This window comes from Homalodisca vitripennis, chromosome 2, assembly GCF_021130785.1.
Source record: "Homalodisca vitripennis isolate AUS2020 chromosome 2, UT_GWSS_2.1, whole genome shotgun sequence".
Taxonomy (NCBI): domain Eukaryota; kingdom Metazoa; phylum Arthropoda; class Insecta; order Hemiptera; family Cicadellidae; genus Homalodisca; species Homalodisca vitripennis.
Window position 1 is genome coordinate 111,576,646 of NC_060208.1, and position 12,662 is coordinate 111,589,307.

General features: G+C 31.5%; 1 protein-coding gene across 5 annotated transcripts in view; it reads right to left on the reverse strand.

The window, feature by feature from the left end:
- Positions 1 to 1,851: 1,851 nt before the first annotated feature.
- LOC124354605 (alpha-catulin) overlaps positions 1,852 to 12,662 on the reverse strand; it is a 67,241-nt gene continuing 56,430 nt past the window's right edge. For 4 of the 5 annotated variants that reach the window (XM_046805197.1, XM_046805196.1, XM_046805199.1 and 1 more), the window contains exons 11-12: positions 11,357 to 11,563; positions 1,852 to 8,052 (exon numbers count right to left, since the gene is read on the reverse strand). In XM_046805197.1, coding sequence (XP_046661153.1) covers positions 7,915 to 8,052; positions 11,357 to 11,563 — 345 coding nt within the window. In that variant the 3' untranslated portion in view covers positions 1,852 to 7,914. Of the gene's footprint in view, positions 8,053 to 9,793; positions 9,894 to 11,356; positions 11,564 to 12,662 lie in introns of all 5 variants that reach the window. The other variant, XM_046805198.1, reaches the window with a different exon arrangement.

Here is a 12,662-nt window from a genome sequence, read left to right on the forward strand (position 1 = left end):
TATTTAATTATAATTGATTTCAAAGTGCCAACGTAAATGTTATTTTTAGTCCAAAATAAACTAATAGGGGATTGATTTCTGAAACAAAATGCTCTTGGAGAGAGAAGGACCGGACCCCCTCCCACATCGGTGCGCTCCTGTAATGAACTAGTAGCAACCTGAGTGATGTGTCATAGTAGAATACTGGCATGAAATGTTAATTAAAAGGTTGATTTGAGAACTCACCATTCATATAACTTACACTATTAACAATGACACTCCTAATATCCGAATACTGAGTGTGGAGTACAGATCACTTTTTGTGATGTATCTATCTATAGATGTGGGACCATAAAAGTTATTGTTATTGTTGTAATAGATGTATAAAATGTATCAAGGATGTAGCCAGCAAGGGGTTCCAAGAGGTCCAGACCCGCCCAATTTTTTAAATTCAGTATTACTGACATGTACTGCTGAAAGATCGTTTTTAATAAAGAAATGGGTCAAGAACTTTTTAAGGAACAAAATAGGGCCTTACTCTCTCTCCACTGAGAAAATATCAGTAGTCTGGCCCCCCAAAATCTTTTCCTGGCTACATTCTGAAAATGAATACTGTTAAAAAATAATGGATACAAATACGTATAGATTTTGGTGAATCACCCTTTCTTAAGGTAATTTATATCACTCAGGAATCTAAGATTTTAATTGATTACATAGAATTTAGTGTATCTAGGAACAATTAATTTTTCGTTTTCATCTAATTTAAAAATTATTTATTGAGATGTGGGTTAAAAATAAGTTGAACATTAAGTAAATTCAACTTTAGATCACTTTTGTATTTACTGCCTACCACTCCAATTTCAAAGTGCTTTTCTTTTAATAAATTTTATGGATAATTGTGTGGAATAATGCTTAAAGAGAAATAAATTTACAACTAAACATTTACAGATTTAAATATGTACAAATTGGTAAACCCAGAACGTTATCAAAATTATTTGGTATGACAACCAACTAACTACATACTTTCAAAATTCATAATGTAATTACTAGAGATGGGCCAAACGATCTGCACGCATGGGCCGACCACCTGCCTGATGGTTGGGGGGAGAGGAGAGGGGCGTCTTTTCAAGAACATCGGCTCTCTTCTAGAGCCCATACCTTTAGTGTTTCCCATGATACAAAAGGCAAGAACTCGAATATTTACCGATTCATTCAGTTGTCTCGTGGATATCGGTCAGTCACTGTTGCACAGTCACAAGTAAAGTTATTAAATAAAAGGGGTTTTGGTGTTTCAGTTCTTTTAAATCTATCTATGGGTGAGGCTGTGACCTCATCTACATGCACAGAAAGTTTGGCCTATCTGTATTTCATGTGGGGCCTCACACCATCTAAACATGAATTACTTTAATATTACAGAGTGGTATGGAATTAGGTGCTATAAAACCGCACTGGCATTTCATACAACTGAATGGTCTATTGTGTACAGGAATAGGTGGATCTATGTGTGTGGTATTGTATTTTTATTATTGACATTATAAATTAAAATTGAACCAGTAGGTCAGTTATAGTATTCATTTTTTTCTAAGGAAAACCTCTCCAATATTCCAATCTCCAATGTAATGAGAGTCCAATATTCCCTACACACCCTGGAAGGTTGAGCCTTACTGAAATTTTCAGCTATACTCACACTGATCTTGGTACATATCTACATGTACCACAGTGAACTATTTATTTCTTGAAAGTGATGATTTATAAACTAATCTCATAACAGAGTTGAAGTGTTTTTAAAGGTTTATCAAAAACAAATTATATGAAGTCTTGGGAATACACTATCTAGGAGAGGTATGACTGGTATAGAAATAAAACACGAGGTTAAATGTCTAACCTAATCAAAATATGTCTTTATTGCCTGTCTAGCATTGTTAATAATTATCATAATAAATAACATACATTTATAAAATAGAACAGGCTACAAATTTCCACCCCAACAAAAAGATGATAACAGCATAAAAATGATATGTCTTCACAATACAGATGATTGTGCAACTTAAGGGGATCATCACACCACTAGTCTACAGTCTCTATTGATGACTAGTTTAGAATTTATCCACACTACTTCTAACCTTAACAACTTATCACAAGTTTAATTAGAGTTCAGGTAAACATTGTCAATAATAACCATAAATACTAAAATTAATTTGAAATAAACTCAAATAAATATTTAAATTGTTTTCAAGTGAATCTAAAAGTAAAATTACAAAATTCAAATACTAATTGAATTAAATGAAAGAAGTACACAAACAAAATTCATAACCTTTCTCAGAGATCAGTATTTTATTATTTCATTTGTAATTTTTATGAATTTTGCAGTAATGTACTGCAGTAATGCAGTAATGTTAGTACTAGTATAGGTTCATTCTAAATATTCTCAATTTCAAAATTTAAATCAATAATCATTCTTATAATTATTGTTCCTAAACTGTTTGTTTGTACACTGGAAACCAATTAATCTGTGGTTGACCAAAATTCCTAAAATGTTGAGTTATGCTTATAACAGTGCGTAATCAATAGTCTAAATTTTATATATTTTAATTTTTGTTTAATAAATCTATAAAACTAATGAAGAATAAAACCCGGACAGAAAGAAATATCAATTCAATACATAGATAAGTCTGAAGTAAAATGGCATCATAATAACGTGCTTGGTTCAGAACTGATAAGATACTAAATACTGGAAGGAAGACAAAACACAACTTTTGTGTTCTGGTTAGCTCTACACTATTCTGATATAAACCATAATCTGATATGGTATTTTAAGGTTATATTATTCCATGGTAATTCAGTGGTCTTAACATACAGAATTCGCTAATTTAGAATACAGGACAGGGATTATCATCCAAGTTTTCCTGTTCACATATTTGAAAAATTGCTAACACAATTAAATCTAGCTTCAGAGAATCAAAATATTTCAGTGCCTGTATATCAGCAGAAATGTTTTGTGTGCCTAACTTTTAGGCACATAATACATCGCGATACAGACATTGCAGAACAAGTTATAAAACCAAACAAGCAATAGAATCCTACAATCAAAAGTACTTGTAAAAAGTCCATACTATTATAGAAGGATAATAGGAGAGACCTTAGAAATAATCAGAAGTAAAATAACTTAAACAAAAGAGACATAAAATTACTGAAAACCTGGCAGTCTTAGTTCAACATTTATTGGCTGAAGATGGTTCTCCACAGTTAGGTCAAAATACATCAAGATTTTGAATGTGTTAGAATTCGTCTTCATACTGAATTATTTCTAAATGCTGGAACAAGTACACATTACTTGTTTTGGTGAGTAAGAAACATATTTTGTAGTGTTTATTTAGTTTTTCCAAAAATAAAAGAAACCTCATGACATAAGTTATGTAATTTTGGATTTCTAATATAAAATAAGTAGTTAATCTTCAAAAACATGTTTCTTATTCTAATAGATTGCAAACAATTCCTGCTTTGAAGAATTTGATTTATAAACAAATTATGAAAGTAATCTACATTTTGTCAGTTACTACAAAAAGTCTTTTAGAATCTTTGGCTATTAATATTTTTCCAAATACTTTCCATTTTAATATGAGATTTTTAAATTTACAACTTTCATTTTTCAAGTTTTAACATAAAGCTTTGAATTCTATAAATTTTTATTTTCAATGTTATTCAATACATAAACCATTCATAACGTTACTTTAATAACTTTACAGAATTCAATTAATTATTTTCATTAAAATCAAACTTGTATGAACATTTGTAGGGTTTCACATACAAAAAAAAAAATATATATATACACAAATAAATAAAAGAACAAAAACATGATTTATGAACACAAACTAATGGTAACTTAAATACTCTAATAAATTACATCCTATAATGGAAGACAATTATCAAAAGAATAACAACATGAAATTCCCCTTAAGTGCACAACAAATTCAAAACAAACAAAACTAACGGCACAACTAGTAGATCAAAGGATGTCTTAAAAATAGCTTCCATTGAACAACACCTTATAACAGTCAGAAACCCACGTTATAACACAAGGAACTAGTTTACACAGGTATTATTATATTTATTGGTGTTTTTTAAAATTATAATTTATAAAATAAACGCTTTTACAATTAATTATCCTAACAGAAAACATATGCACACAACAACGACAAACATTGTAACAAGGTAGGTTACAACAGTTAGAGTAAAAAAGGGGAAGGTTATCAATTGATTGTATCCTAAACACCCTGCGTTTCAATCACAATGTACAAGGTTTGTCATATTAAGTCAAATACGATGATGAAATGGAAAAAAAACTTTGTAACAATTAGAAATACATCAAGAATTCATTATTTTATAAACTTACACTTTCTTAAAATATATCAATTATTTATTTGACTAGAACATTAGGTTAAACATCCTTTATAACGATCGAGCAGGGAAGGGGATGTACGCGTTTGCTTTGTGTTACCACCAGCTTTCTTAGGTAAAATATGAAAATGATATTTTTGTGGTTTAAATTGTAATATTATTAATACATTTTAATATTATTTCACTATTATTAATTTAGCTACTGAGGTTTGATATCACAATTCTACAATTGTTTACATTATTATTATCGATTATTTCACCACAGAAATAATTACTTGTCAATTGCAACCTTCGTTAAACTCAGAAAAAGTGTTATGTTTTATAGCTAATCTTCTTCTTCAAGGTTTTGAACAACAACATCCGCACATCCCCGACTAAACTAAGTTTGTACAACAACGGAGCCAGCGCAGCGGTTGGCACACTGAGACAGGGTGGGAGGGGATCGCCGTTGCTAGCCGCTAGCTGCTTGCCGACAGCGGGTAGCGCGCTAGGCCGGCGCTTACTGGTTATCACAGATCGTGGGACATCTACTCTCAAAACAGGCGGCACTAGTTATACAAAAACTACCTATATAAAAACACTTTAAAGAATCAAATTTCAACAAATCTCAGAGTTGAGACCGTTTTCCAAAAGCAAAACTGCATCTCTGGGTCAGGGTTAGGTGAGATTGTCTAACTCGGTAAAAAACTTACGATATTAACAAGATAATATGGTAACTAGGGTGATTGAAAAATTCTTAACTACATTTTATCGACTATGATTATTCTTTTCACTGATAAAAGCTATGTCATTCTTTGATACAATTAGTAAAAAGTGTGCAACAATGCAAAATCCCAAATTCATTGACTAATATTTAAACTTAATCGATATAAAACAGAGATGTTGATATTTTAACTTGAAGATGGACAAGATTTCATAGATTGCCTTAAAGAAACTTAGGTAAATAAACCCTACAAAAAACAAACTACTACAACTATTAGTAAAATAATTTTCACCTCTTCTTTACAAAGCTTCTCTACACTTATTGTCTTACAAAGGAAGAAATATTGAACACTTTGTAAAGCATTTAAATAACAAGTTAATCCTTTAAATCATGTTTATTTTCACCTTACTAATGAATGAAATGTCATCCACCTTTTTTACAACTATTATTTTTTTAATAAAACAACAAGATATTTCTAAATAACACTAACAGACAATGAGCGAAATGCAAATAATCCGTACTTCCAGGCATTTGAAAAACTTTGACCACTATGTTCATAGCTACATTCACTTACGGATAAAAATAGACACTTTAAATCTTGTAATAAGTTTGCTTTTGGAATCCACAATGAAACGATCAATTAACAACTTCTAATTATTCTAAGATTTGTCAAAACATTATTTAAGTCTTATTTGAAGCTCTGTGCTACTCAAAAACGTGTCTAGTTCAGCAGCCCAGGGTACGAACGTGTGCGCCGTAACTTGTGCTGACGCGGAGCAAACATAGCCGCGTACATCGTCGGTACTAACAATACTTAACAAAATACAATTCCATCCATGTACATATATACAAAATGTTATTAAAAACCTAACTATAATTATTATCGTGTACAAGACATACGAAAAGGCAGATTACTCATGCTCTAAACTAGAACATCAATATCCCTGATAGTGTTTTAAATAAATCCATCTGTAACGGGAACACCTTGTAAAGATTCAAACGATCGACTTTCAAAAAATACACTGATTACAAAACAATGCGAATATATATGTATAAAAAAAACACTAATATTACATTATGTTATAGTCGGTGGGGACACACCACTCGAATAGTAACCGACGACTTTGTACTTTGCGGGCCGGGAATGGAAGTCTGTAGAGTCGAGCGGTGTGTCATCCACGTAGGATCCTCATTTAGAACATGAACAGGGAATGGCGGGATATGACAGGAAGTGACACGCCTTGTCGCACCACCGAGTATCACCCGGACAACTGAGTCCCCAACTGTGACTGTGGTAGTGGTACCCTTGAAGACGGCAAATAGCTCAGACCAGAGTGACTTAACAGCTCTCAGTCTTACCTGTCAATTGATATTTTTTATTGATTCATTTCTTTACTTCTCAAACACTACACCAGTTTTCCAACAGACCAACTATTTGATAAAGAATAAACATAAATGGGCTAGGTTTCAAATGAGAGAATGATTATTCTATTGTTCCTAGAATAACATAACTTGTGTAATGTTACTTTTGATACCAGTGGTCTAAAATATTTCATACTTGTCAAAATATTTGTAATAGTTTGTCTTTCTTAAAAAAGGACACTCTCAGATACGACCCTAGAGTTGATGATTTTAGACAGCCAGAAACCAAATGATTTCTAGTGAAGGATTTCTAAAAAAAAGGATGTACATTTGTATAGAACATGAAAACTGTGAATGTTACAAGCTTCCTCTAGTGTTGATTTAAATGAGTTATGAATGTCTTAATGATTATATGGTTTATAATTCACTTTTTACTAGCTACGTTTAACAATCCAAAGAGGATAAACATAACATATTTTTCTTTCAACCTGATTGAAAAACTACTAAAGTTTAGACTTTGGTTTTGACAGTATACATTTTGAGCACCTATGCTTAGTTGCAACTTTTGTTCATACTGGTTACACTAATGAGGAACTTCAACATTTAGACATCTATAACTCATTTAGTGGTCTTCTGTGAAAGCTGGTAGCTTTTTTTTTCTCCAACAAATTGAACTGAAGATTTCTGACTTGTATTTTCAAAGTTAGCTCGACTACTGTAAAGTATGGTGTGAAGATCACAACAGAATACTTGTACAACAGAGATGCTGTTATGTCACTCGACATCCAGGTTAAACAACCCTTCATATTGCCTAAACCATTTGTCATCTCCAAGTCACTGAGCGCATCACCGCCCAACTCGACACTTCGGCCAACCTCACAGCCATGGTGAAACAAAATTAATCCGACTAAATATACTATATTATTTATTGTCTAACACATTGATTCAAAATACCAAGAACCGAGCTTAAATGAACACTCAATAATGAATACAAACCATTAGGAACTTGAACTGCTTGTGGAACCTATATCGTAACCTGTAACCACTTTAATTTTGTTTCACTGTCAAATCCTGTGCCTTCTGTATGACTGAAACGATAACGATTGCTAAAGAACTAAGTTAAGTTATTGTCTTGAATCAGTTCCTGTCGTAACCGTTCTTTGTGTTTTGTACTAGGTTTACGGCCCACTAATTGTTAATCAGGCCTGTTTGTGAGGAAAAGATTGTGAAAAAGAAGAAAAAGTGCAATGATAAATTTGAAGAGACAAGTAATTACAGCTACAACTTTAGATTTATTAATAGTACTAATATTTTTAAGAGGAAGATGTCTACCATACAGATGGCACTGATTTGAAGAGCTGCATGGCCAGCCGAATGTCGCATCTGGAAGTTCGGGAACTGGCTCAGAAGAGTAGGAAGGACACCCGAGTGCGACGGGCGTCCCCCTTGCCTCTGCGAGCCATCCCGAACTGTCATATGGACGGGTCCGAGCCTGCCCCCCCACCCAGCTTGCCCCCTTCACCCCCCGCTCCAGCCCCTGAGCCCTCATCATCACGCAGGCTGCCCCCGCCAGAACCACGCGTTGACAGACCTCGGAAGTCCAGGTTATACTGTAACAACCACAAATAAGTTAGTTCTGTAAAAAGTGTCATATTAAAAGACAAAACCAATGGAAACATTTACATTTTCTGTCAATGAACAACATACGTATTTATCTGTCTATTTTAATACCAACCGGATGTTAACACATTGTTTCATCGTTCAGCACTCAATAACATCAGAATTCTCTGAACCAGTCTGGGAGTATGTCATTCAGGGGTTAAGATTGTTGAAAATTAAACAATTTTCTTGCAAGTCAAGTCAAAAATATTTTCAACTACAATTCAGAGTCAGTGAGTGTTCTATTATTGGATACTTAATCAACCACATTAAAATGCATATTAACTTTTTAACAATAGATTTATTATATATACTTTAATTTTTCAACTTACAAAATCTCGAATAGGTTTGCTTGGAATTATGTACAATTTTGCATTTTTATTTATAGATTTTTAAATGTTATTTGGATTATTGTTGATATAATGCTTGGTGAAGTTGAGGTGTTTTACAATATCCGCAAGAACCTCTCATTTCAGTGCATACCATACTCAAACATTAAACTTTACATTATGCAAACATGTTTTTACTTAATATATATCATTTATTTTATTCATATTTATTTATATATTTTTTCCATGAATTAGTTAAAAGTGCAGTCTTCAATACAGTAAATTTATATTGTTATATGAAATTGTTAGTATTAGGATAAACACTGATAAGTGAAATTTCTTTGTTTAAAATTTGTTATTGATGATGGAAGGGTTGAAAGCATAATTGGATTTTGGACATATGTTATTATAATAGTATTTTTTTTGCAAATGTCCGAAATCCTATTATCCTTTTAAGTAAAAAATGTAATGGGTTTTAAATTTTACCAATTTGAATAACAAATAACAATTTTAATACTTAAATAAGGTTTTGGAAACAGTTAAATTTATGCACATTATAAAAAAATAAATGTGGACAAAAATTGTGTTTATAAAAAGGATAAAATAACTATAATCAGCTAAGCATACATTTAATTATTACATACAAATTTATTAAAACATGTTTTATTCAAAATACTAAAGAACTTACATATTATTCTTATATCATTGGAATGCTATAAAAGTGTTTAAAAGAGTAATGATATACAGTACAAATATTAAAACAAGCTACACAAAGCACTAGTAATGTTCTAGAACGTTATATTTACTTGATCTCAGGTAATATCATTGGCTGCTTACTATTGTACTGGACCTTCACATGAAATAACACATGAAATGTAAGGTAAACCACTTATAAATGTGATAAATAAGTATATTTATATATTTTTTACCCCTAAGAATGATTTAAAACTAAAACGTTACTCCTCAAAGCACACAAACTGATGGTGCTTCAAGACATTCAAAGTGTAAACATTACAACAATGAGCCTTGTCACCGTAAGCTAGGCCCAGCTACTGTCTGACGAGATATTTCACCAGTGGTATAAAGGGTTAATTTTCAGTACTAACGTGTTCAAGAATATAACTGTAACTAAATAAATAATATTCATTTTTTGACAAAGTGCAATATCTTTTATCCTCTCAGTTTTTAAACAATAGTGCTAAATATTAGTTATTTTACTGAGGAGACATGACAAAGGTATGTTAGTTGTTAATGGAGAGATTTTGTTCTGTTAGATGTGACTATAGCAGGATTAGGTTTGTTCATGTTAGAATGTTAAACGTTAGTTGTCCCAAGCCAACCATATAACAGGGTTTGACTGTACCAGTGAGCTATCGGGGCAGTGTACGGCAGCGCATGGCTAGTGAAGTCACCGGCGTGTGTTGCGCTCTCCACGTCACTCGGGCAGGCATCAGTAAGTCAAACTGTCACGTTAACCAGACCAAATCTCAGATTTAACCTTTCTTAGAGCTTATTTTATTTATTTTTTAATATCAAAACTTCTTTGAGGATATATTATGTAAAATTACATTTAAAATGTATTAAAGTTAAACTAGTATAAAAATTATACAGTTATTATACTTATTAAATACTTCTAATCACACTAAATTTTTTCTCAAAAACTATAAATAACTTAGCTTAAACCACTGACAAAATAAAGTTTTTATTTACAAGGTGGCTTAGTTCAAAATATAGTTACATCAGTAATAAAATTGTAAATATGTATACTACCAAAAATTATTTGTACATTTAGTTTAGATTAGGAATGATTAAAACAGAGCTATGGACAATTTCCAGTGTTACGTTTTGCACAAGATAGAAATACACATTTTTAGACCTGGTATCTGCTCTCATTTTCACGAGTTTAGTCTCACAGAAGATTACATGACAGTAACATTGCACTGAACGTATCAATGTCAAGCCTGACAACAGAAAAGCTTTTCTTTCTTTGTTTTCTGCAGCCAGCACATATGCTCAGTAATGTACGTTGTAATATTGTGAAAAATATATGTTTTTACACAACACTTCTATGTTTCACAACTATGTTTCTGTTGTTTGATAAACTTGATACAGACACTGTAGTTTTTAATTTATTAACTTTCAGAATGCTAAATTTATATAATGGGTTTAAAAAGAAGAAGAAAAGAGACATAAGTTCTCGAAACATATTTCCTGTTATCCTACCAAATCATCCATCATTGATAATGAAATATAAAATAATTTATTTTACTAATTGAACCATATTAACTGAAGATTTTACAAAAGGATGCACAAGAATCTTTGAGAACATTCATATATAATTAAAGAAAATAAAATTAAAATTATTCAATAATTTATAGTAGCTTAAAAAAGAAAGTAGTAAGATCTTTTATTTTATGACTATTAATTTTACAGAATCATGCAAATTTCTACAGTATAAAAATCTAAACTGGGATGAACATCTAAATTTTCTGTTAAAAAAGATAAATTATTTCTCTAGATTCACTTTTAAAACTATTTCTCATTCCACATCTTGAAAAATGGGTCAATTTTCATACATTCTAACCTTGCCCTATATTTTCAAGATTTTTAAATTGCTCAATATCAACAACCATGATATCTAAAATTAAATGTGATCATACATATGAGGCTAGGCATAAATTTAAATTTAAAGTTCCAACTCAGTATTTAAGAATATAAAATCATGCAATGAACAGGTTTGTTGGTAGAAAAAAGTGTTTCTTTTAATAAATAAATATACTAACACTACTTAAAATTACAATGTTGTCCATGTCTTTTTTAGCTTTATATGAAAGAAAAAAGTTATAAGACTTTCAAAAAAGAAGAAATTTAGAACTGTAATTTCTCCTGTTATAATACAGAAAGAAGAAACCCAACTCTCACTCACCTTGGTGGCGCAGACAAAGCATGTTGTCACAACTTTAGAAATAACACTCATGAGGTTTTTGGTTTCATGGATTACACTATCAACCTTGGTGAATGTGGCAGCCTTGCCGACCGTGGGATTCTTGACGGTGAACTGCAACTGCTGCACATACGTGGGCACACGATCTAGGTGCTCCAGAAGTTCCTTCTTGTGTGATCCAATAGGCACCTGCGAACAGGTCAGGTGTCAGAGAGCATAGGTGGCAGTGACGCCTAGTTTAAACCTGTTTACTGGACTTACACATTATATACACGGTGGGTTGTTATATATATATATATATATATATATATATCAATAAGATTGCAAACCAGCATTCGGCAGCATACAATATTTTAGTCTGGATCACATAATGGCAAATTAATTCATTTATAATATACAGTTATTAGCAACAGAAATATAAAAAATTCCCTTTGATAGTAATATTCTTAAAACAAATTATACATATCATAAATTGATTAGATTTTTACATTGACTGGATAATTAGATTTACAAAACTCATATAAAACTTGCATATTGTTTTATAAGTGATAGATTTGTATTAGTTACTTCTATCTAACCTTAAGACTGAATGAAACTCCGTTCGGTTTCGGTTCAGCGGAGCAGTGCCATCATATCAGGATGGTTGTTATTTAGATTTGTACATTTAATTAATTGGTTAGAACCTTAATTCCTTTTATTATAAACAAGGTTACTAATATCAAAAACATTTGAAGAAGTAAAAGTAGACATCAATTTAAACTTGGTATTATTTATTCATTGCATACTTGGTTGGTTAATATACCTAGCATTTATTTTATCTAAGAAAATTGTATTATAGCTGGAATCCTTTTCAGAGGCATTTGCAGAGACAATCATTATTCATATAATATTAAGGGTATATATGTAAATATGTCAATTAGTTCACATTTCCTCAACAAAGTAGATAGAGACATAGCTTCATGCACTGTATTACCAAAGTAACAAGAACATATATGGTAGAAGAACTGTTTTGTTTAACCCAGTACTTTTACCCATTTCTTGATGTTTTTGTTCACTTTATTCAAATATTCTGTATCTTTAATGTGTAATATTTAAAACACACAAAGTTAATCCATCCCTTCTGCTATAAAATATGTGATGATGGGTTTGGGAGCTCAAACTCAGATCCTGGATACACCACAGTAATAGACTACATCCTGTTTCTGTGATACCATGTAGACAGCCATACATGCATCAGAAACAACACAGCTTGGGCAAAATAGTAAAATATATGTACAAAACAAGTGTA